This window comes from Fundulus heteroclitus, unplaced genomic scaffold, assembly GCF_011125445.2.
Source record: "Fundulus heteroclitus isolate FHET01 unplaced genomic scaffold, MU-UCD_Fhet_4.1 scaffold_52, whole genome shotgun sequence".
NCBI lineage: Eukaryota > Metazoa > Chordata > Actinopteri > Cyprinodontiformes > Fundulidae > Fundulus > Fundulus heteroclitus.
In genome coordinates, this window is record NW_023396945.1 from 1,239,268 (window position 1) to 1,265,297 (window position 26,030).

General features: G+C 39.9%; 1 protein-coding gene across 1 annotated transcript in view; it reads left to right on the forward strand.

Annotated features, from left to right (window-relative positions):
* The window catches only part of si:dkey-82f1.1 (DENN domain-containing protein 2A), a 33,700-nt gene extending 18,335 nt beyond the window's left edge, over positions 1-15,365 (forward strand). The window contains exons 10-19 of the mRNA XM_036132518.1: positions 70-139; positions 381-458; positions 5,399-5,539; positions 5,669-5,817; positions 8,606-8,783; positions 8,907-8,948; positions 9,034-9,139; positions 13,770-14,057; positions 14,255-14,341; positions 14,459-15,365. Coding sequence (XP_035988411.1) covers positions 70-139; positions 381-458; positions 5,399-5,539; positions 5,669-5,817; positions 8,606-8,783; positions 8,907-8,948; positions 9,034-9,139; positions 13,770-14,057; positions 14,255-14,341; positions 14,459-14,490 — 1,171 coding nt within the window. The 3' untranslated portion in view covers positions 14,491-15,365. The remainder of the gene's footprint in view (positions 1-69; positions 140-380; positions 459-5,398; positions 5,540-5,668; positions 5,818-8,605; positions 8,784-8,906; positions 8,949-9,033; positions 9,140-13,769; positions 14,058-14,254; positions 14,342-14,458) is intronic.
* Positions 15,366-26,030: the final 10,665 nt, after the last annotated feature.

The following is a 26,030-nucleotide window of genomic DNA, read 5'->3' on the forward strand; positions in this document are numbered from 1 at the left end:
TGTAAATATCTCCTGAGGGCTTTCCAAACCATCTTAATTATGCTTTTACTCTCACTTTTACATCCACAGTGAGACCTTCTCATTTGTGCTGACTGGTGAAGATGGAAGCAGACGTTTTGGCTACTGTCGCCGTTTACTGGTAAGCTTAAAAATGTCTCTGTGGCTTCTAAGTTAATTATGGGTTTGCTTTTTTCCTTAATGTAGAGCTATTTTTTCTTAATCTATTGCTTCTGATGCCCCAAATTTTTTTTCTCTTCCCTGTTCATGCCGAAATGATACCAACGACTTTATAGATTCTAATAAATGCTGTAATTCTTCAACTGTTTTTGGGTGAAAATTGCTCTAAAGCTTGATTTGTTTTTCTTTTTTTCTGTTCGTAGCCCAGTGGGAAAGGCCGAAGGCTCCCTGAGGTCTACTGTATCGTCAGCCGCCTGGGTTGTTTTGACCTCTTCTCTAAGGTAGTCACAGTGGCTTTAAAAAAGAAAGAAAAAAATGCATTTGCAGCTTCCACCACATTTATTGGCACCTCTAAAAGATTTGCTGAAGGCTTTGAAGATTTTTTTTTTTTACCTCTAGGCTCGCTATGGCTTGTGGCGAGAAAAACGTGACTTAAACTTTTTAATCATTGCTTTGACTATTGATAACATCAAGTTTAATCAAGAAAGATCAGCACAAATCGTCCTAGATGTTATATTCACTTGTCTTTCCTATTTTGATGAGTGGCAAAGTGAAATGGCACACTTTCTCTATATCACATTTCTACCCCAGGGAAGCAGGAAGTCGTGCATTAGGAATAACACGTTCCACATCCGCTTTAACCAAGTTAAAAAAGTAAAGTATGGATTAAAAACCGTTTTAGTTGATTTTTTTCCCCGAAAAATAAATGGTGCAATTTCCTAATCTTTTCACTGGGAGATAATTGTGCTGCAATAAAATATTAATTGATTTTAAGGTTGTTTCTTATTTTTTTACCCATCTTAAGCCAATTAATTTGACAAGACCTGTTCAGTATTCAGAGCTACTAACTGCATTCTACAGCTTTAAACAGTACATCACATTAAACCTCATATATGCCAACCAAGAGCCTACCCTCATTAAAGCCGCACCACCCTCGGTGCCAGCAGATCCCCACCCACTCTCTGCACTCTCTTCTCTCCCTCTGAACCTTGAGGTTCTGCCTCCAGTTTAGCAGCACATATTTAATTCAGATGCCGTGGTTGCTGTTGTGGAAAACGTTCCCTTTAATGAGTTGTGGATTTATCTGCTTCCTTAACTGTGCTCTCCATACATATGCAGCTGATCGAGTTTCATTTGTATAGATCAATATAAGTGGTTTTGTTTTAATTAAAAGGAGGCTTTGGTTTACCGCCACTTTATTAAACCGTGGGGGCAGATTATGTTTTCAGGTTTACCTTCTGCTTTAATAAGCATATATGTGCGCTGGATGTGCTCTTGTTGTAAAATACAGTTTTACTTAAGAGGTGGTGCTTGAGCTACACACTTTGATCCCTAAACACACTGTATTAGGACGCAAAAGCATTTTTTTACATCTCTATATCACCAGCAGGGCTGCAAAGAGCTGCAGTTGTTAGCACGGTCGCTTTGCTGCAACAAGATCCTGATTTCGAATCCTGGCCTGGGTTCTTTCTGCATGAAGTCTGCACGGGTTCTCTCCAGGTCGTTCGACTTCCTCCCATGACCACAAACATGACTGTTAACTGATGCTATAGCTATACCAAATGTTTGTATAACTGGAATTAGTATTGGCAAAATAATATATATTTCCATATAATCAGAACTCTCAACTTCTATGGAAAGTTCAGTGTTAGATTGTTACATTTTCAGAGCGCCCGCGTGTTTTTGTGTGTGTGTGTGTGGTGTGCTCGGCACCGGTTACTTCAGATAGAATTTGTATCCCCTGCATCTGGAGTGTGAATTCAGCAGAAAGAGCAGACCCAGTCAACTGTATACATTTTAACCAAATAGATAAGGAAGTACATGTGTTTTACTTGTGTTAAAAAGTGAAACAAGAGTGTCGACACTTTATTGTTCAGTTAGTTGGTTAAAACAGAAAATTACACAAAATTGTTCTCCCGTAACTCTTTCAACATACCAAGACTGCCTGATATGAAGAGAATCGCATCCATTTAAACTCCATTCACAAAATTAACGCTCGATATTGCACCACTTCAACAAGTAAACAGCTCTGTGGTCGTTTCCAGATTTCAGACGAGAATACTATTTGCTCTGATTGTCACTCATCTCCAGAAATTTGGTCTGCTGCAACCAAAACTCCTCCTTTGTGAGTCCATTCCAGCTGTCTGCTCTATTCTTGTAAAACATATTTTGTTCATTGATGGACCCACATGAATGAATCATATGAAACAGACCCCAAATGTGACAAAGTAAATGCTGAATAAAGTTAAGACAAAAATTATTCATAACTATGGTCGTTCTTCCTCTGCTGCCCTGTTAACACTAACAGCAGCAGGAATTACTGATGGCCACAAGCTGTTAAAAAAAAAAGCCGAAACAGTTCTGGAGAATGTAGAGTTTAATCTGAGTTCTGAAACGACAGTTCTGTAAACAGATCATCCACAGCCCATATGGGTTTTGTTTTTTTGTGTGAGGAATGCTATTTGTAGTGTATGTGGTCAGGAAAATGCATGTGTCATGGTCATTGCCTGACAGTTGAGAGCCCTACATAATTTATACTAGAAAAGTTAATTATTCTAAGATATTCATCTGCATCAAAATAGATAAAAACTGACCAATTCACATGCTTCTGGCGACAGCACCTCAGTATTCGAGATACCTTTCCCTAATTGCCGCTTCACCTGACACTGATTTTTTTTGGCAAACAAGTTAAAAAGATCAGTAAAGCTCCTGTATCTGCAACAGCGAAGTAATAAACCTTCCGGACAACATAAGCTAACACTATCTATTTAAATATTAGCTTCACTGTCAGACAGTTCAGTAACAGGCTTCTTTTAATCTGAGCTCTACATTGAGATGCGCTTCCCAGGTACACAGTTCTGCACCATATACCTCTCCATCCTACTGTGGTGTGAATCAATGCAGGAAAATATTAATCAGCTGATGGCTCTGTTGGCTACTAAATAGTGCAACAATAAACCAAACCACTATTCTTCCATCCATTACTTCTCCATTTATGTTTGAAGGCATTGAAGGCTAATGTGGCTAATAATAATACTGGTAGTGGCCAGACTGAAGCTGACAGAGCAGAGAAAAGTACGAACTCGTTACAGTCTGCGCTGCATATAGGCAGAATTACCAGAAAGGCAGATATACAGATTTGCGGCTGAATATATTTGCATGGACCAGATCCTGGTTTACACTGTAAAAATATGTTTTATATGCAACCAGATGTCACGATTTGGGTTTTGTTTTGGTTTTACTTTTGATCTTCTCTTTATTTAACTGGTTTTTCAGCTCAGTTCACCAGCCAGTATTTAGTCAGCGCAGTTTCACCTCTCTGTCATTACCAGCAATCAGCCAGCTCACTCCACCTGTTACCCGCAATTAGTGTTTAACTCCGGTCACCTGTCTAGCTCTCTATTCATACCTGCCTCCACCTTCTGTTCAGTGCCAGATTATTCCGTGCCGATTGGTGAGTCTAGTCCAGGATTCTCTGTTCTCTGAATGCCTGTTGATCTGACCCGATTTGCCTCTGGATATCTGAGCCAGCCTGACCCCTGATTTACCTGTTTGCTTTCATGATCTGACTGCCTGCCTGTTGTCTAACCAGACCTGCCTTTTGGTTTTTGAGCTTGCCTGTCCCCTGTTTGATTATTTAATTTGCCCTAAGTCGGTTCTGGACTCTTTTTGGTTTTTGGACGCGGTCGTCCCGTTTTTGACCTGATGCCTATTTAGTTTCTGCCTGTTTATCACCTCTTTAATAAATTACCTTAAACCAGGGATCACCAACCTTTTAGAGGTTGAGAGCTACTTCATTGTTTACTGTCAGACGAAGGGCTACCTACACTGACCTTTGACCTAGAAGAGTCAGAGCTCGCCTTCACTTTATGTAATATAAACATGTTGTTAATGCATTTATCATTTGAAATCTATGTAAGTATAAGTATGATTAAACAGGAAGAGCAACTAAACAACATTTTACATGCAGTTCACTGGAGGGTTGTGCTGTTTTTGAACAGGCTTGAGGGCACCACATGTGGTCTTCGAGGGCTACCCAGTGCCCACTGGCACCATGTTGGGGACCCCTGCCTTAAACCAAACCTCTGCTTGCCTGGATGAATTCTGGGTCCTCATATTCCGTTCATTACACCAGAATTATTTATAAAGGCCAGACCTATTGCCACTGATCCCACCCACCCGGGCAATGCACTGTTTGACCCACTTCTATCCGGTAAACGCTTCAGAAACATTAAACCAAAAACTAACAGGCTCGAAAACAGCTTCTTTCAAAAGCTTGAAGGGCTGTCGCACCCGTTACAATCAGTGAAGGCTTGATATTATTACACAGTATTTTTTGCAGGCCTGAGTGTATCATTGAGGAAGCATTTAATGATAAATTCAAGCAGCTATACAGTAATCCATGGCATCAATGGACTTAGATCAGACCTTTTGGACTCAGATACAGACTTATCAGACCCTAAAGAATATTTTAATTGTTTAAGCTCGTCAGGAAGTGTTTGGTCAGTGCAATCAACTGATTTCACACCCACCCACACACACACACATACACATATATAGTGTGTAAATATTATGTCTTGTATCTGTGTGTTATATCTGCCTGTGTCTGTCTCAAAAAGATTTCACCATGGTAACACAAGGTGACAAAGAAAATTCTTGATTTAAGAATAGGATGATCCTTTATTTGTCCCTCACTTGTAAAACTTATGTTAACTGAGAGGCAAATGGAAGCTCACAGTTGGGCACTAAAGATAAGCAGTTATAAAATAAAATAATTGCACGTTTGATTTAAAGGTTCATATAAGACATTAACACTTGGTGTTTTTGCTTTTTTGCCACCAGGGAAGTGACAGTTATATTTTCTAAAAAAGAGCTGGCTTGTCCCTACTTATTAGTTTGATTGATATTTTTGTATCCTGTCAGTCCTACCTGAAACGTAGTGACAGCCACCCTTTTTGGCACCACTGGTGAAGAGAAGTGACAAGCAACCTGATAATCTCACACAGAAAAAAATGTCCAGAAATAATAGTTTTTGAAAATATCACTGGTGGCACAACAACCCTAACAATCCCTTTAACATAAATGTATCTTAAGCATTTCATACATTAAATACGTTTACTCAAACTAAAAGTAGATTTCTTAAAATCTTAAATGTAAGATTCTGCTGCCACATTAAAACTGTAGTTTAGTTTATTAATTCAGTGCGTTCCTTCTTTGCCAGATCCTGGATGAAGTGGAAAAGAGGAGGGCCATCTCTCCTGCTCTTGTGCAGCCTTTTATGAGAGGGATAATGGAGGCTCCCTTCCCTGCGCCAGGAAGGACCATCACTGTCAAAAACTTTTTACCTGGCTCTGGGACCGAGGTGCACTAATGCGGGTTTTGCTCCACTGATTTACTGTCAAGCCGTCGAAAGTGAAATAAATGCTTTTATTAAATACACATGTGCTCACCTTAGTGTCTTTTTCACTCAATAGTCTTACTTTCCCCACAGGTGATACAGCTTTGTCGGCCGTCTGATTCCCGTCTGGAACACGTGGACTTTGAATGTCTCTTCTCTTCGCTGAGTCTCCGTCTGCTCCTGCGAGTTTTTGCCTCTCTGCTGCTGGAGCGGAGGGTCATATTCACTGCTGACAAACTCAGGTCGGTTCCAGCAAGGCAGACTGACAGAGCATGCTGATTGGTTAGATCTTAGCGCTCCTATCTTCGGTTACTGGGATGAACGTTGTTTCCTGTGCAGGCCAATTATTAAGTAAAGAATTTGAACAGAGAGACCTCAAGATGGCAAGTAGTTGAAGGAAAATGAGCTCCCAGTAGACTGAAAGGAAGGAATGTTGTTGTGTTAAAGAGTCACTTTGGGAACTATCAGTTCTTCAATGGAAAACTGTCATGGATGCCAGATAGACTGCTTGGAAGCATAGCTCCAGAGTTACTACGTGTGCGCTGCAATGTCATAACAACCACAACATACACTGGAAACCATTGCTCCAGTCATCATCAAAGATACAACCTCTCACAGAAATATAAAAGTGTTTTTTTTTCCTGCTGTGGTGCAAAACTTTAATAAACGGAACTTTTGAACCTCAGGTACTCCCAGAAAGCCTGAGATTTAGGCCTTTATGAAGTAATATTTTTCAGAATGACAGTGTGTGTCCACTGGAAATTTGTCATTGGTAAAGATTTTGCAAAAACATTTTTACAATATCTTTTAGTGTGGTGACCAAGTGGTTAGTGAGCCAGGCGTTTGGGTCTTGGAGAGGGCCAAAAGGTCAGCGGTTTGAAACTCAAGTCTGTCACTCTGGGTCGATGAGCAAGATCTTAGACCACAGATTGCTCCCTGTGCGCCACTCAGTGTGGGTTAAACGCAGATACTAACTTCCCCTCTGTGGGACTATAAAGGGAAATATTTATCTACTGATTTTGATATTTCTGAGACCTGATGCACAGCCTTGAGAGTGTCTGCTGCTGTTTGATGTTAGTGATGATATCACCGCCCAACATTTAGCTGAGATTGATTCTGGCTACAGGGAAACTGTGATAAGGAAGTTTTTCTTTAATATGTTTTACTTAGATAATTGGATGAAAAAATGTTCTGAGAGGTTAGTGCCATCATGTGGTTGAAAGTAGAATTTCTAAAGCTTCTGCAAACTAGGTCAATTGGGCATAATTTGACTTAACTCCAACCTCTTGATAGTACTGAAGAGCTTTCAATGTGACCCAATGTGTTGAATTCACATTAACAGGCAATAGTGGTATAACACACAGCTGGCTGATGGTTTAAAGGGAGATTTTGACAACAGTCCACAAGGTGTTTGGGCATACTGCAATGTCAGCAAGTTTGAAATCTAGGCTTTTGGAAAGCATTCTAAATGCCGACCGTTTGCCTGTTTTTTATCGTTCAAAAACAAGTTTTATTTTGTGTTTGGGATCATTGCTCAGCTTGACCATCAGAGGCCTATTTCACAAAAGCAACATTTGGAAATCCAGGATAAGCACTAATGCCAGGCTTGAACTAGCGTGATCAATGCGTCTCGGCTCTATCCGTTTCACAAAGTCCAATTCAGGCTCAAGAATCAACTAAGTAAAGGCAGGTGTAAGAAATCCAGCTAAATGTGTGTCCCCGGCTGTCTATAAAAGACCACGAGGTCGATCCCAGATTCACTGATGCTGCAATGGATGAGTTGCGTGTGCCAAACTTCAAACCAAACAAGCAACATCTTTTGATGGCGCCTTATGAAGAACTGAAGCCCATCAGACCGAAGAAAGGAAACACATTTGTTTGGCGCTACCTATGTGGGAAAATAAAAGTTAAACCATTTTCTTTGATCTATCCGATTTTGACTCTAGAGGGCGCTGTTTCGCTGACCCATGACTCCTGAAGCAGTAGAGCAGTATAAAGGGATAAAAGTTTTTCAGCAGACAGCCTTTGCAAAGAAATGTTCACCTCATATCAGAGTTTAATAGTGGCAATAATTATTAATTGAAATATTGTTTGTGTTTAAAACACAAACCATATACTCTAAAACAAATTAAAAGAAGGTAATATAGGATATTTTAAATGCAATAAAATGGGCTATTCATGATAAAAAGATTGCAAATAACATAATATTCTTTCCTTTAACAGTTGTTAGGTCACTGAGCCTTATAGTTTGTATAGTTTATTTTCTTTTTGGGCCTGTGAGATTGCATATTTTGTTCACTTGAGGGGAAATATGTGTTTTTTTTTCTGGAGGACTCAGCAAAATAGCGCCACCTAGAGTTGCAGAATTTCGTGGAAAATGGTGAAACACCAGGCTTTATTGACAACACCTTCGCTCCTGGAAAATCCCGGCTTAGTCCTCTATCTTGGTTTTGTGAAATAGGCCTCTGTTCTCATCTGTGTATTTCAATTGAAGTTAAACAATTGAGAGATAAACCTCTTTTTCCTTAATGTATTCACCATGTGCAATGCACTAGGTGGATAGAAATGCAAGCAGCTGCAAAACTTGATGAGGTCAGTTTTAAGACATGGGCTCCTTTGTCTATTGACACCCTCGGGACGTTGGTGTTCCAGCACTTCTCACTTCAAAGCAGACTTGGGGCTTGATGCTTCCTGAATTGTTCCTGAGCGCCATAACAAACTTTCCTGTTTTTCTGAGTATTGTTCAATCTAGTGACGGCACTCAAACAAATCATTTAAATGCTCGCGTCAGTCAATATTAATGACTTGTATTTATTAATTTTTAGCGTGGTCAAGTTCTGAAATTTAAGGTTTTTTTATACTCATAAGAATTTTTATTTAGTTTCAAATACTGTACTTAAGTTTAGTAAGGGATGTTTTTGACAATATTTTGAGATAGTCTCAATTTGTTTTCCAGTTCATGATTTGCACAATGCATTTCTCCCACATGCAGTTTTACACCGGCTATTTCCTCCTCCTATCTCTCCACAGCACGTTGTCTCAGTGCTGCCATGCAGTCGTGGCTCTGCTCTATCCCTTCACCTGGCAGCATACATACATTCCTGTGCTGCCTCCGTCCATGTTGGATATAGTCTGCACCCCGACTCCTTTTATAGTGGGCCTCCTCTCCAGCTGTCTACCTCGACTCAAAGACCTGCCCATAGAAGAAGTAAGACAACACTTCTCTCCTTTGTTTGAAATTCTGATGTAGGGCCTGTGGTGCCCTCGACATGGAGAATTTCCTCTGCTGAACAATAGCTCAGGAAAATAACATCACTCTCCCTCTCCTCAGGTCCTGGTGGTCGACCTCGGCAACAGCCGCTTCCTACGTCAGGTCACTGGTGGATACGTGTATATTTTAGGGGTTGAATATCAAATGAATACAACATGTTGACTATATCTGTGTTGTTCCCTAATAGCTGGATGATGAGGACTCCATTCTTCCTCACAAGCTGCAGGCAGCTCTCGAGCACGTGTTGGAAAAGAGGAGAGAGTTGGCCTGTGAGAAAGGAGACCTGCCAAATGGTGATTTAACAAACGTGTATGACTTAGGCCAGAGCGATATGGACCAAAAATAATATCATGATATTTTTAGGCTGAATGGCGGCGAGGCGATATACGATATTTATCTCAATATGTTTTTCTTTTCATAAATAAATTATAATCAAAGCTTTATCCATTTATGTCTCACAGGGGCATTTTTTAACAAACAGCTGTAGATAAATATGAGAAACAGATGCAAAAAACCTACTATAATACATAAAAGTATAATTGCAAGGCAGCATAGACCATCTCGATAGAAACAATATAGTCTCATGTTATGTCTTTTTTTTTTAAATCGCGATATTTTTAAAATCTCTATATATATTGCCCAGCCCACAAATGACTGTGTACATATTATTCACTAAGATATAGAAAACCTAACAAGAATAAAAGAATAGTGATTTCCTTTTTTTCTATAAGTAAAATGTGTCTGCCAATAATGTGAAACGTTTACATGCAGTCATTACGGACATTTAAGGATTGCATGTAAACTGTCATATTAATTTAAAGCTTTTTATGCATTTCAGTCATTCTTTTTCATAGTAAATTAATTTCAAAAGCAAGAATCTGTCGCACATGTGTAAAGTTAATATGGGTTTTCTCAAATCCGCACATTGTCTGAATATACATACATACACAACCACTAACATTTGGTTGAGTGATCCTCAATAAATTGCTGAGAAACTAAACACTTTTTGTAGCCATCAACAAACTTCAGGAAAAATTTTGTGACCAATCATCCTACAAGAAATTATAGAATTTGCTTAAATTTCTTGGTTTCCTGGCACACAGTCGGCTTTTAGGAGTAATCCATCAATTGTCAACAGGATTGAGGTCAGGGACATTCTAGAATATGAATATATATCTTCTTTATTCATCCCAAAAACCATTTTGATGTGTTTGGGCTCATTGTTCGGTTGGAACACTAAGTTTGGTTGAAGTTTTAAGCATCTGAATCCAGCTGTCCCCCCCTCAGAGGACACCAAACATTTGGGTTGTGCCCAGGTTTCCACCATCGAGCTGTTAATTTAAGGTAAAGTGGAAGATCCTGGAAGTAGTCATCCTGGATTATACAATCCACCTGTGCAACAGCAGTACCACTAGCAGCACAACAGACTCTCTGCGTGAAGCTGCCAGGACCATGCCGGCTAGTTGGTATAAATTATACCAACTAGCCGGCATCCAATCAACATTATTAATGTTGATTGGTTTGAAAGCCTCACTTTGCCTCCCTCAAACATTCTTCTTGTCGTTGTGGCCTAATGGATCAATCTTAGTCTTGTCTCACCATAACCTTTTCTCCATGAGGGATTTAGTTTGTCCAGGAGGGGAGCTCCACATTTCAGTCAAGCTTAAGGGTGTTCACTTTGGAGCTGGGATCCTTTTCTTGGTCACCACCTTTCAGTTCACATTGCTATTGAACTCAGTTCCCTCTGGACAGTGACACTGGTGTTCCAGTATCTTCCAGTTCGATCAGCACGAGCCTCGGTGGTCCCTAGGATGTTCTTGACCACCCTAAACCATTTCCCATGATTTGAGGGTCACAGTTTGGTTTTCATGGTTGGAAATTCGGCAATATTATCTGTTTCAGTTGAGCTATGATCCCAAATACACATGGACATACACATAGCTTTTAGGAGGACATCAACCCCATTGAACATTTATTAACTATATCCTAAAAGCTGGTTTTATTCCAGGAAACCAAGTCATTTAAATGAACAATTTCTGATGTTATTAATGGGCAAATTATTTTGCCAGGACCTTGTGGATGGCTTCAAAATGTCTATTTTTTTTCTGTAAATTGCTAAGAGATATTCAACCAATGGTATTGTATACACGTACTTGTGCCACTACATATAATTTGACCCTACGTAGACTGGAAAAAACCCCTCAGTAAAGTCACACAATTTAATTTTAACTTCATGGAAGTCATTTGTTGTATGATCAACCCAAAAATTGTGAATTAAGAACAATTTAGTAAAAGCCCAACTTAATGACATTCATGCCGCTGATGAGGGTGTGTAAACCTTTCACTAGCACTTTATTTGTAAAATTGATGGCTGAGTAAACTTGAAAATTTAAATAGTTATTTTGATTTGTTTGTGTACCTACGTCAGGTGTGTGGGTCAGACTAGAGTCCAGCCAGTCCACACCCTGGACTTTTAGTCCAAGTTGATTACCGTAAATCCTCTAATATTGGCCTGTATTCCATTAGCGGCCGGGACTCTAACATTGGCCGGTCTCGCTGTCAGAGGAGGTAAATAATGGCCGGTCTCTCATACAGGCCGGGGCTATTCAACATTATACTTGTGATAGTAACATACAAGTACCACAGGGGGGCAGTGTTTGCTAACGAATCCAAGCCATCTCTACGGTAGCCTGGTCATCGCCTCGCTCTTGACTCGAACGTGACCAGTAGGCCTAGGCTAACGTTAACGTTTACCATGGCAGCGAGAAGACGAAAATTCGACATCAAGTTCAAAGAGAATGTGCTGGAATATGCTGCAGAGCACTCCGGGGAGCAAGCTGCTAAACATTTTAACATTGACCCGAAAAGAATAAGATACTGGAAAAAGCAGAAAATAGATCTAGCCGCAGCAAACAAAAAAAGAGCAAGGCTGCCAGGAGGAGGGAGAAAAAAGGTTAGCGAGGAGTTGGACACAAAACTCTCTGAGTGGATCCATTCAATGAGGGACAATCATAACCGAGTGTCGAGAAAAATGATCCGAAACAAGGCTCTGGAAATCTATCCTACAGTGAGTGATGGCGGTGCGCGCTTTCTGGCTAGCAGGGGTTGGCTGCAAAAGTTTTTAAACCGTAATGGCTTCGCATTGCGACGTCGGACCACAGTGGCTCAGAAGGACCCAGATCTCCTCACAGAGAAACTTGTCTCATTCGTCGACTACGTGAGCAAGACTGTCGTCTCGAAAAGAATTTCCGAGAAGGACATAATTGCAATGGATGAGACTGCTGTTTGGTTCGATATGGTGTCTCCCAGTACCATTGACGTAAGAGGGACGAAGAGCGTTGCGCTCAAAACAACAGGCCACGAGAAAAGCCATCTCACTGTTGTCCTTGCTGCCAAGGCTGATGGCACTAAACTCAAGCCTTATGTCGTCTTCCGGGGGGCCATCCGCGAGGTGAAGGCAATGCAGCAAGAAATCTCAAGAGCTGTCCTCGCCACATCTGCCAACGGCTGGATGAATGACGACTTGACCACAGCATGGCTCAGGTCAGTGGTAGGCAAATTCAGTTTTCGCCCGCGCCTGCTGGTGTGGGATGCCTACCGCTGTCACATCAGCGCCGCTACCAAACAGGAATTGAGGCCCTACAACATCACAACCGCGGTGATCCCAGGAGGCTGCACTAAGTATGTGCAAGCCCCCGATGTCATGTGGAACCAGCCCTTCAAAGCGAGCCTACATGCTTCTTATGATGAGTGGATGGCCGGGGACGCAGACAAGCAATACACAAGTGGAGGGAACCTAAAAGCACCATCTCGCCGTCTTCTTGTGGACTGGGTTATCGCTGCTTGGGACAAGCTGGACAAGGACCTGATCATCAAGTCCTTCAAAGTGTGTGGGCAGTCTGTGAAACCCGACGGGAGTGAGGACGACCTCATATTGTGCTTCCGAGAGGGACAGGTATGAAATTAGCACTCACTTCTATCACTATCACTTTTGCATTTGTGAGTGAGCCTGTCCACTGTGACTTGCAATAACGGCCAAACTAAATTAATGTATCGTTCTTTGCAGCCCTGCGCTACTGGGCGACAAGCCCTGACTGCTGCCCGTCTGCGTGAGGAAGAGAACAGACACGCAGCAGAACATGAGGAGGACGAAGAGGAACTGTACAATAATGAACTTGTTATAGAGACTGGCGCGAGTGATGAGGAGATTACAGGGAGAGATGAAGAGGAGGAGGAAATTGAGGAGGAGGATTAAACAGAATTGGAGGATTTTTTTTTTTTTTTACTTCAAACCAAATGAAACAATTCGAGTGAGCGATAAGGTGTCTAAACCTGTAAGTTGCCTTTTGTTATGAATCAATAGCCTAATTATCACCATGTATGGTTACCGGTAAGTGTTTACAATGCACTAGTAGCACTACTGGTATGTTTGCTACGTTTTTGTTACCATATTACTACACTGGAATTTAGCCTGAATTACCAGTAGGCTATTTGTTGTTAATGTTCTGTATACCGTTATGGTAACTACTTTTTCAATAAATGAACCTAGTATTTTATAGGTTCAAATAGACACAAAACCTCATTTTTATTCATTCCACTGGGAGTCTGTTTTGCTCAAATAGCAATAGAGGCCTGTCTCTAATTCTGGCCTCTTTCCAATAAAGGCCTGGACCGCGATGCACTTGAGTGAAATAAAGGCCCGGGCCTATATTAGAGGATTTACGGTACTTTATATGCATGAGATCATTTCTATATTTTGACCACTGTACATTTTGGCTTCCTGATTAGGACAGAGTTCATTTTCCATTAGGTTTTATTTTTCATCCTGAGTTATTGCATAAAATGAAAGGATTTGTATTTCTGTAGGACAGCCCATAGATTTAATATTTTGTGTTTGCTTTTCTCAAATGTGCATCCCTCCAGACTCCAGTTCTCTCAGCGCAGTGGTCTCGGAGGCCTTTGTGCGTTTCTTTGTGGAAATGGTGGGTCACTACTCCCTTTTCATGGGTGGATCGGAACGGGACGACGAGTCTCCTTCCTCGCCCACACTGCCGAGCCCCTCTTCTCCCTCCCCCTCATCGTTTCAGCGGGAGGCCTTCCGTAAGGCGGTCACGTCCAAGAGCTTGAGGCGGTTCCTGGAAGTGTTCATGGAGACCCAGATGTTCAGCGGCTTCATCCAGGAGAGGGACCTGCGCAGACAGGGCCTCAAGGGTACAGACATGATCTTTGATCACAGCTTTAGGACAAGTTGTCAAGTTACAACCAAAAAAAAAACAAAAAACTCAGTGTGAAAAGTCAGAGTACATATCATTTTGCATTGTACGGTTTTTAAGATTACAAGAGTAAAAGTAGCTGATTTCTATGAACGCATCTGATTTTCAGTTATTAAGTCAGCGTTTTGTGTCCAGGTCTATTTGAGGTGAGAGCACAAGAGTATCTGGATTCTCTACCTGGGAGCGAACAAAGAAGGGTAAACAAGTTTCTCAAGGGCCTAGGTGAGATTTATTTTACGGCTTTGGCCAGTCAGCAAATTTTATAATTGACTGTTTTTCTCTTGAAAATTGTAGTCCGTCTCACACTTCCTGTTACGCATTTTTTGCTTTTTTTTTCAGGAAACAAAATGAAATTCCTTTCCAAAAAGTGAGACAGTATTGGGTGAAGCGGCCGTCACGGGAAGCATGATGGAGAAAATGCCCTTCGTGGACATGCAGAGGGTGTTGATGGAGACGTGTCTGTCAGTCAGATCAATGGAGATCTGCTGAAATGAACTGGATTCACAATCTGTGCTGATGAGGGAATCTGGAGAATAGCTTGCTTTAGTTCTTTAACGGCGTGTCTCGTTGGTGTTGTGTAGACCAATAAAAGGAAGCAGAATCTAGTCCCATAAACTACAGTGAATGTTGTACAGGTTAAATTCTGTCTCTGCAGTGTATCACTGTATAGCACATTGCATTGTAAATGTTTTAGCAGCGGTGTTCTGATTGACTAATATCCGCCGTAAGCCTGTGAAGAGGAATGCCACTAGAGTCCGGTGTTGTACAAGACCTTCATTTACATTCCAGCTATTTTTATAGAGGCTTTTATGACTATTATAGTACAACTTCTTCATCAACAGGAGGCTTTTAAAAATAATTTATGTTACTTTTAGACAAATCTAATCTTTCTTTTTTTTTTTAATTGTATTCACATAAGTGCAAATCAATCTCCTGTAGTTGGTGATAAACTTCTAAAGACATTATGTAGACCACTTTGGACTGTTGGCGGTGTGTGTCACTGTTTTCAGAGAATGTACCTTTTTTGGGGTTATTAACATCCACTAAGGTTGAAGAATGAGAGGATAAACAATGTGAAATGTCTTTTTTTGGGGGGCGGCGTTTTGCTGAAGCATAAGTGCCTAGAATTAAACAATGATGTGTATCTTAGATCAATCAGTGTGACTCTGTTGTACCAAAACCATGATGTCTTAAACTTGAGCGATAATGCAATGAAACTTTATAAATAAAGAGATTTTAAATTTGATTAATGAGTATATATTCTTTATTGTAAACAGTAATACACTCACATGCTGGCCATCTGGAGTAAAGCACAATTCAAGTTTTTTTTGCCATCCCTGGTAAATACTGGATGTGTAACAGGCCTTCAATTCATCTTCTACTGAATGATATAGGAGTACTTTTATTGTCCCACAGTGGGGAAGTTTGTACGTAACAGTGGCAAAAATACGTAGGGTTACACTCATTAGTTCTGTCAATAACACGCTAATTTAAAGTTAATTTCCAAAGCAAAAGAGAGGAATGCAGTTCCTAATCCTTCCTTGATTTATCTCCCAAAAATATCCATTAAGTGTTCCTGCACTGGACCAGGGGAGAAACTGTCAAAAGAAAATAAAGATCTATCTAATGATTAGATTCAGATAGATAGATTGATAGATAGATGGAAGTAAAAAACAGAAACCTAAAGTGAAACACGATCCACCTATTTAGCCTAGTATTTGTCTGCTGTTTATACCAGAATTGCCATGATCCACTGTTGTTTGTGTTCTTGTATATTTAGACTCTCTGTTTTATGCCTTCTCAGTTATTTCCCCCCTCTTGTTTGGTAGTGGATTATATTCCAGCTGTATTTAAGTTTTGGGTTTTGTTTTTTCTTTGCTGGACCGTCTGGGTCACACCCCATTGTTCCTGATTACTGTGTTTTCCCTGTACCCCCCATATTTTGTTTAGTTCTCGGTTTGCATTTATCAAGTCATCATCATCATCATCATCTCACCATGGCTCTGCATCGTCCCTGTCACACGTTGGGTCCTCAACAATGCAAGTTTCGGACAAGAATGGACTTCTTTATATTTATCTTAACTTTATACCTAGTTTGCTTTTACACACTTTTTTTTTTTTTTTTACATTTTTATATCAAGCAATTTTAGAATCTAAATATCTTGTGTTGTACATCACTTGTAACATTGTCTGTGAATAATACTTTCTAAATAAATCATTCATTATGAGTGTATTTTTTATTTTTATACATTTCACATTTATTTATTAAGGTAAATCTATTTTAGTTTTGAATGTACATTAAAAACTAAAATATGTTAAAATGTGCTACAGTCATTGCAACTGACATAACCAATTAACAGTAAAATAGTATGAAACACAGGATCAGCCATGCAGTGATGCTCTCTCCATTGTCCTTGAGATAAAACAAGATAAGAATTTCTTTATAGTGGTAAAGACGCAGATAGTTACACACAATTATTAACAATGAAAAAGAAGACGAAAAAAGAACAAACTGGTTTAATCTAATATTAGTTCTGAAGAAATACTAGATATAAGTAAAAACCAGAGTAATACCAGAGTTAAATGTATTAAAAAAAACAGCCTGATATCTTGTAGTCTTTTCCGTGTAGAGGGAGTATTGTAAGCAAATGCCTTTTTTCTCAAGCGCCGTCCGTTATTACATTCAGCTTTCAGAAGGAAAGGTGAATGTAATAACTACCTGTGACCGGAGTCGGAGCAATAGGAAGTTAGATACACTGGTAGTAAGCCAATAACTGATTTATAAAAGAACAAATACCAATGCACTAGGCGGTCGGCGTTTACCCAGGCGGTTTACCCTAAAGTAGAAAGTGTAATGTGTTGCAAGAGTTTTACATCCTGTGATGAATCTCAGTGCTTCATGATAAACAGCCTCTGTAAATAGCAACGGGACAGTTCACCATAATCAATGTGATGCTGCAACAGCTTGTTTTTTTTGCACTCTAATTGAAAAACACAAACTTCAATCTGAGCTTTTTATAAGATTTTCAATATTTAACTTAAAAGAAAGATTTTTATCTATTAACATAACCAAGATATTCAAAGACACACACAACTGGGGTACCCTGTGCTGACATAATAGCAGGGACTTTCTTTTTCTTTCGAAACAACACGCCCTTTTTGTCAGGATTAAGTAACAGCTTGAGGTGAAACAAATATGACTGAATAATGTCAAATGCAACCTGTCAACACTCAAACAGGGTTAATTGACATTGCATGCAAGTAAACCACTGCATTCTTCCTACAAGCTGGAAAAACAAGTCGACAACTGCAATAAAGCAAAAGACAGCTTCTTATTTGGAGCATAATTTCCCAATTTAACAGAAATGGAAATATATTTACTGGTCTGTCGGTTAAATTATAAGTAGTGACGCTCAGGCTACAAAAAGTTTAAATGTGTTCCTTGTAGTGAACAAGCATTATGTAATACCTGCAATGTCCACTAGGAGGCTCTGCGGCACATTTTATGACCCAGCACCTGTTGCTTCCATTGTTCAGAATAACAGCAGAGACAATAATGCAATATGTTGTGCAACTCGCCCAAGTCCACCTTATTATCGACCCTTTCTGCTCCTGTAAAAGTTGTAGTAAGCTTTCACGTTATTTTGATTTCTAATACTGTTGTTTATAATACTAAGAAGTTTGTACCAAAATGACACAATGTTGCCGAAAGGCCACAATCAGACAAGTATTAACTCAAATAGTAACTTTTCTGTTGTTTACATTTAAATGGCAAGTTTTCTATTGTAACCTCTTAGCTCAGGATGACATCTGAGAAAAGAATATGCCTCCGGGCTTCAATACACTTGATCATGAAATAACTGGGTCAACAACAACCAAACAACACAAAAAAACAGACATTACTATAGATTATGCTTCTCTAGCCTGTTTTAAGACAGAAAAGACAAGAGCTTTTTTATACTGTAGCTCTCTCTCTCTCTCTCTCTTCTCTCTCTCTCTCTCTCTCTCTCTCTCTCTCTCTCTCTCTCTCTCTAGTGAACAAACCCCTTTGCTAATACCCACGATATCCGCTAGGGGGCACATTAGCACTTGTTACTTCTCACTCAGAGTCCATAGTTCAGAATCTGGCTCCGTACGAATCCCATCTCAGACAATAATAATAATAATAATAATAATAATAATAATAATAATAATAATAATAATAATAATAATAATAATAATAATAAATGCACAGTTCTGACAGGTTAATGACTTGATTCCGACAGGAGAGCAGGTCCTGACACTGATCGGTTAAAAAACGCCTCGCGCATTTTGTGGAGCTAATCCCTCGCGGAGCACGATTTCTAATAAGAAAAGCACAGTTTTCGATGTTAGTATCTTTTGTCAAGTTTGTGTGCTAAACATGTGCTGTCACGCCAGTTATATGCTCTGAAATAATCTTGGTAATAATCTCCATCCCTTATCCGGACGTCACACGCAGTATCCGGAGAAGTTGTAATATTATTACTCATGATGTGATTGCCTTTCTTCTTGCTTTGGTGACTTTTTTTTCTCCAGAACCCACCGCCCTTCTTCTTCCTCGTTGTCGTCGTCATTACGTGCTGACCGGTCAGACCTCCCCTCCTCCTTCCCTCCTCTCCTCCCTTGGTCTTTTTCTCTGGCTTTTTCCAGGCTTCATGTCATACCACGGCTAATTCCTGAAATTCCTGCCCTCCTCTCGCGTCAAACGAGCGGCTCCAGGAAGGAGACGAGGCAGCAGAAAACAAACAAAGGAGAGGAAAAAGAAAACAAAAAGAAGAAACAGCGAATTCAGTTACTTTTTAATTAACAGAGAGAGAGAGAGAGAGAAGGGGAAGACTAATTGTTTCACCTGACTCCCCCGAATGAGTCTGCGGGAGTTATAACAGAGTTTCAGCAGGTAAGATAATTCAAGTGTTTTGCTCTTTCTGGTTCTTGTTTTTTTTTTTTTTTTTTTGTGTGTGCTTCTCATCTTGGTGAACTTTTCAGCGTCCCCGTTTCTACACAAAATAATTCCCACTCACCGGCGGACATACCATACCTCAAATGTCTGACATTTCTCATCAAGAATGGCAGCATTTTTTTTTTTTTATTCCGGGACCGGGGTCCCCCAGCCGTCCCGGCCCAACTCCAGCGCCTGCTGCCGGGCGAAGTTGCGCTCCGGGGGCCGGTAAAGCGCCTATTTATTAACTTTTATATCCTTCCGCCAGCAACAAGTGTTGCTTCCCTGGAAAGGGTCTGGCTGACCGGCTGGAGGGTCTACAGCTTTACGCTTCCTCTATGTGACATGAATTAGCTCCTAAATTCTTTTAAAACAAGCCAATAGTTGTGGCATGACGCCATCAACCATTTATGATCCACGTGAATTTTCTGAAGTGAAACAACTGAAGCTGAATTCCAATCAAAGCGCTCACTGTGTTGCCAGCAATTATTGATAATTAAGCAATAGTGCACTCTTGTGACATTTTTTACTACTGTGCATTAAAAATACATTATTTCAGTTTACCTGCTGCTATATAGTAGGGAATAAGCTGCTAGGAAAGGGATATTAGCGTGACCCTATTTTGAATTAAATAGAATACAACACAAAACAGACATGAGATCAGATTAAAAGGAACAAAAGTTACATTTTTATCTTTTTCCTCATTTTTTACCACTTCTCCACCTCAAATTTAAAAGTGCTGCAAAATGTCTCCATCTTTCATAATTTACTGCAAGGATTATATTGATAAAATATCACTATGTGTGTCTCTATGCACTAGGTTTTATGGAATGTTTTCTGAAACCCACTTCTTAAACCCAAAGTCGGCCTTAGGCATAAGGGAACTAAACTGCTGTTTAGGCCATCACCAATTCATATTCCCATTTAACCTAAAATCTAAAATTCTTAAATCATAGTGATAATTTCATTTAATGTGGATTATATTCCAAAAACATATATGTCTTCCTAGGTGTTTTGATTTTACGATTCTAAAATAAATTAGATTCTGTCTAACGAAATATGGCAGATTATGACATTGTATCAGAGTAAAATAACTCTAAGCCATGTCGTTCTTATAGATATTATTTACTGGAGTAGTGTAATCAGTTTTCTTTAAAATAAACAATGAGCAGAATATAAAAGATTGCTTTAAGTCATCTATTGTCTGAGCAGGTATGAAACACATTGAGTCATTTAAGATTTCATTGTGATGCCAGCAGAGCTATAATTTGGGCTTCTACTGTCTGTTTAATAAGTTTTGTCACTTTGGTTTGACTTGGAGTCGCATGTCATGCATACTGTAACCAGTTTTCACGAATAAATAAAAAAAGTTTCCCTCTACAATTGCAAGCCTGACCGGTTAAAACCTGACGCCTCTATCCAATCTGTTTATCTGCATCTTTCAACTTTTAAAACACTTAATTCCAAGTGCCTTTCATTCATTTATTCATTCATTCATTCATTCATTCAATGATGCAAACTGGTGTCAAAATGCCAATTTAAGGAATTCATTGGTCGGCTAATTCAATGCACAACGTAGACTCAAATAAAAACCATGGTCTTTTCTGCACCGATTTACATCAATGTTTACTCCTAACTGCTTTATTCTGAAATGTAATTATTTAAAATGGAGAGCATAAAATAAGCATATAAACAATTCAAATCTAATTCTACCTGAGTTATCTGAAAGGATCATTTTATTCTGTAGTCCCTGTGCCTGATGTAAATAGGCATATGTAAAGCAACACTAAGATCAACACAATAACTGAGATATTAAAATGAAAAGCCTTCCATGATAATTAAAATTGTTTTTCACACCAGTGAATTCACTCTGCTTTGCTTTGTGCAACCCTAAAAAAACAAACATCACAGATTTTCTTAAATTTGTGGGTTTTTCTGAGGTCACACCACAGTTTAAGACACAAAGTCTTTTAAACATATTTGTTTGAATCACCGCAGAAATAACTAGCAATTTAATGTAGCAGCTATGCCTTGTATTGTGTTTTATTTTGCACGCCGTGATGTTCTGCCGCTCAGAGTGAGCCCTGTCAGTTTGGAAGGAGATCCCATGTGGTGCTTTTTAACACATGCTGATGTTAATGGAAAATGGCGGGGCATTTCACGTTAAAGTTTGCTCGGACAGAGTTTGGTCTCTTTTGAGATATGAAATACACTTCGATTATGTTTGTAAGGCGGTATACAAACAGACAATAACCATAAATTTATGAAAGCAGTGGGTAAAAGCTGTCAGAGAAATGAAAAGTGAAACGGAAAGCAGAGGAGCTACGAAAGAAACTGACAGCGAGGCCAAATATCATGAATCAGCTCAGTTTAAATTGAAGCAAAATCCCCCAGGGAGCAGCAATCCATGGACTGGTTGCTAACTACACCTACGTACATTTTTAATACTTTATTATAAACACTGAATAAAAAAAACAGAAAAACAAACAAAAAAGATTTTTAATCCTTTTTGGTTTATACCAGTGTGCTCTACCGTAGAAGTAATTACTCAAAAACAGGCCTAAAGTGTTTATTAAGTTGACAAAAAAAATAACAGTTATATACAGATATTTGTGCATGTTTGTTGTAGTAAAGTTTACAGAAACAAGCAACAGGCAGGAACCAATCAGACTGAAGCGTGGTTCAGAGTTCTGCACCACTTAATCCGGTCTACTCTGACACCGCGCTGGCACCATTATCCACATTTGAATGAGGTAATATGCCTCCGTTTGGAGGGACAAGCCCACCCATTTGCTCCACAGAACTGAAGCAGATTAATTGGGAGCTGCAGTAGAACGGGACCCTGCTTGTACTTAAAGGAAAAGGTAAAAGTAAAGCTTTTTAGCGACTGCCTTGAAATTAACTTCACTTTTGAGCTTTGCTCAAAAACGGAAAGCAGCTTCGGAGCACAACTGCAAACATGATTCATTCTTTCATGCTATAATTGTCTTTTAAATGGATGAGAAAAACTCCCAATTCAGCTGCGGTGTTGTGGTCCATTTCCATGTGGTAAAGAATGGACTGACCAAATATGTTTTCTAATAGACACCAAAGACCATCCATGAATATAAAAACATTTTTTTTGACCCTGCAATAGAATAATTAGGGCTATATTTTGTTCTTAAAGGAAACAATTCAAATAGAACAAACCCAATTAAAAGACTTCTTCCAGATTATGAATGATTGAGTGACAAAGCCATCAGTGAGTGGCAGTGTGTATCTCGGTGTGTTTTATACATCAGACTCAGTGTGTTTTTAGGTGATCCAGGCTCAAGAGAAACAGCTAATATGTAAAAGTGTTGCAGCTCTCTCTCTCTCTCTCTCTCTCTCTCTCTCTCTCCCTCTCTCTCTATAATGTGGCGTGCACTGCAGCAGCTGACAGGAGTGTGTTGTCCTGAGGAGCAACAGGTGGATTGGAGTGTGACGAATGAATGGAGGGAGATGGGGGAAGGAGGTAAACGAAACACACCTGTTACATGATGTGGACAGGTTTTTGTCTTCCTCCACGGCCTCCGATCCTTGGTTTTTCATAACCGCGGAGATCAAAATGGTCTCAGATAGATGAGTGGGTTATTATATAGGGTTTTAAAAGTTCGTTGTTTGGATCGCGGTATAGCATTTGTGTGAGGGTGGCTGTGGTGGAGCCAGGAGGTGTTTGTGTGGATAAAAGCGACAGAAGAAGTGTAACGCGGTGCGATCAAGGAGAAAACAGGTTCTGGGTTCTGTGTGCTGTGTGTTTGCATCACCCCGAGACAGGTCCAGTCACCAGCAGAGGCGTTTTTTTTTCTTCTTCTTCTTCTTCTTCCTCCCTTCTGGTTTGTTGTGCTCATCCCACATTGCGATCATTCCTCCCCCGCTTGCACGAGAAAAATGAATAATGCCTCTCATATGAGCCTTACGGAGCAAAGCCTTTGTGCACCTCCCTCCGCTCCTCGTCTGCAGATCTGCAGCCTGCCTGACTCTGCTCTCCATTGACTGGGCTTATAGACCCTCTGTTCTCCTTTTCCCCAACTCTTCCTGAACACATTAGGAGCAGACAGAGGTTTAAAGTCTTAACTACCCAGCTTCTAATTCCTACACATCCCCCTTGTCTTTGGCTATACAGTCCAATTATTCAACTCTACTCACAAAAGCTTCTAAAACACTGTGTACATTCATGTAACATTGTCTTGTGTTCATTCTCCTTGACCCGATAATGTTTGATTCTGTTTGGATTTTTATAGGAGAGACCAAGTTGGCGTCTGTTTCCTAATTAGGTCAACTTTGAAGGCAAATTGTGGTGCTGGATTTTATCTAGGGGTATCAGACTAACCCTAACCCTATGCCTACAATGGCACAACAGTCTATTCAAGCTGTTAAAAATGTTTGAGACCAGGTGTATTTTTTTCATTCTACTTGGTGTTGCTCTATCACATAAATTCAAAATAAAATGCAATTATAGTTTGCTGTGGTAACGCACTATGAGAAGGCTGGAAGGTTATTATATGATTCTCATAGCATTGTACGGGTTTGGATTTATTTGTTTTAGTAATACTAAGAATCCAGGTTTTGTAGATTTTTAAAAATCAATAATGTTCGATTTGGATGTCATCATCCGTAAATATTATTACCTGCCCTGTTGCGCTGAGCTTTTAGATCTGATAAAACTGAACATTTGGCATTAGAGAAAGATAGCCATCCTCTGCTGCTGGAATCGAAAAGACTCGTCAGCAACCTTTCAGACTAAATCAAAGCAATCGAGTTTCAAGTTGTGACAACAAGGAGTTGCAGGAGAGAGGAGATAACTGTCTGTGGGTCTCTCACTTTCAGTGACGAGTAATCGATAAAACAAATAGCGGGTTAACTGATTGCATAAATGATCTCAGGGCTCTGTCCCACATTTATACTGTTTTAGTTTTGTAACAATTACCGTAACATATTTTCTGTCAGTGCATGCATTTTCCTGCACAAAGGTCAAAGTTTTTCATTTGACTTTGATTACTTTTTGTTTTTAAAATGTATATATGTCCAGTTCTGGTATCCAACTATGTTAACATATTGCTGAGTTTGCGCTTAATACCGTTGCTAAAACCACAGGTGAACACTTTTTGAAAGTCATGTCTTTAAGTGAAAAAAAAACTACTGACATTAAAAAATACAATTACTGTATGCTAAGCGTTTATTTAAAGGCTCTTTGTTGACTCCGCCATGGTACTGTTAAAATACGGTCTCTTAAAAAATAAATAAATGAATAAATAGTTGCACTTCTTGCACCTCCTTCTAAGGAATCTGGACTGCATGTAATCACCTTTACTTTCAAAACTAAAATACTTAAAGTAAACAAACCTGGATGGGAATATTCAGCACTGATTGTTTTATTTACCGTATTCTATTTATGGTCAAAAATGAACAAGTCAAGATATCTAAGCTATTTTTTTCTATATTCTTCTATCTGTTTGTGCTATAGCTCTCTCTGTACATAAATCTAGATCTCTGCTTTTCAACTGTTTGTTCATGAAGCACATACCATCATTCCAGTTTGATCTAATTGATTTAGCCGTTTCTTTCACGATGAGCCTTGACAAGGGAATGCATGGATATATGTTTAATGTGTTTAATGTAATGGGCTGGGGAGCAGGCACGCCCAGAGCCCCTCTCACACAGAAGCCCCCCTCTAAAAATGGTTAGGCAGAAGACTCAGAGAAACTGAAATCTGAGGCAGTTGCTTCAGAGAAATTGAAAAAAGAAGCCAAAGTGCAAAGAAATACTATGAAAGGCCTTTGAGAAATCTGTATAAATACTGTGGGACAGTGGGAACTTCAATGCAAAAAGGAAAAACTGATAAAAGAAAAAAAACATAATTGTGGCCAACTCAAGACCCTTACGTGGTACTATAAATCTTCCCCATCTAAAATTATAAAACCTTCTGCTTTGTATTTGGCCACTGCTGGTGCAGCCCAGTGTGACTCAGTGGCAGAGAACACAGCTCTCAGCTAAAAACCCAGCAAGACAAACCCGCTGGTCGTCCACGAGCTCTCACAGCAACTTTATTGCCATCCCACAGCCTGAGCTTGTACCGTGGCGAGTGTTGACCACTTGAAAAGACTCATGCACTCCCAGATATACAGGTCTGATGTTTGACAGAAACCGGTGCAGGTGGGAATAACAGTGACTGCGAGTGTTTAGTCGTAGACCTGAGCACATATTTAGACATGATTTAAGCTTTGACTGAAAAGTATTCACAAATTAGCTCATAGATTAAAAAGATATTGGCAAGTGTCGGTGCGTAAGAAAAGTTTTCGACTGATGTGTGAAGGCTCAACACCCTGCAACCTGGCTGGATGCAGACCAGGTCAAAGGTGAACAGAGGTCCAGCTTCCTGTAGGCTCATGTGGGCTCAGAAGGTTACTTTTGATCAGACGTATGAACCAGTGCATTGTGCTGATGCGTCAAGTGTTGTGTGTGCACCCTAACGTCTGCGTTTGGTGGATTTTTCTCAATAGTTTGAAGGTATTAGCATGTCTCATTTGGTCAGTGCAGTTGTGTAAGGGGGTAAGTGGATTGGTCTGGTGGTTTCTTGGCCCCCTGACCGCAGCTCCAGCTTAGGGAATTATCCCACTGAGCAGATCAAGTCTGGGGTCACGGAGGGGGACCAGGAATCAGGCCGGAGGGGTGAGGAAAGAAGTGGGAGTTGTTGGTGGGGGTGGTTGTTTTAAAACACGGTTTAGTTTAATTAACCCCCTGGACGCACTAAGCAAGGCACAGAGCTGCACTCTATTGGTTTATGGCTGGTACAAATCTCACAGTGACCTGCAGTCGCCCCGGGTCGCAGTCGCAGATGCTTTGAAATCAGTTTAGGAAACAATGAAAACGTCACATTGGGTAATGTTTGTTTTTTTTCCAGAAAATTTGGCTTTGTTCTAATTTTACAGA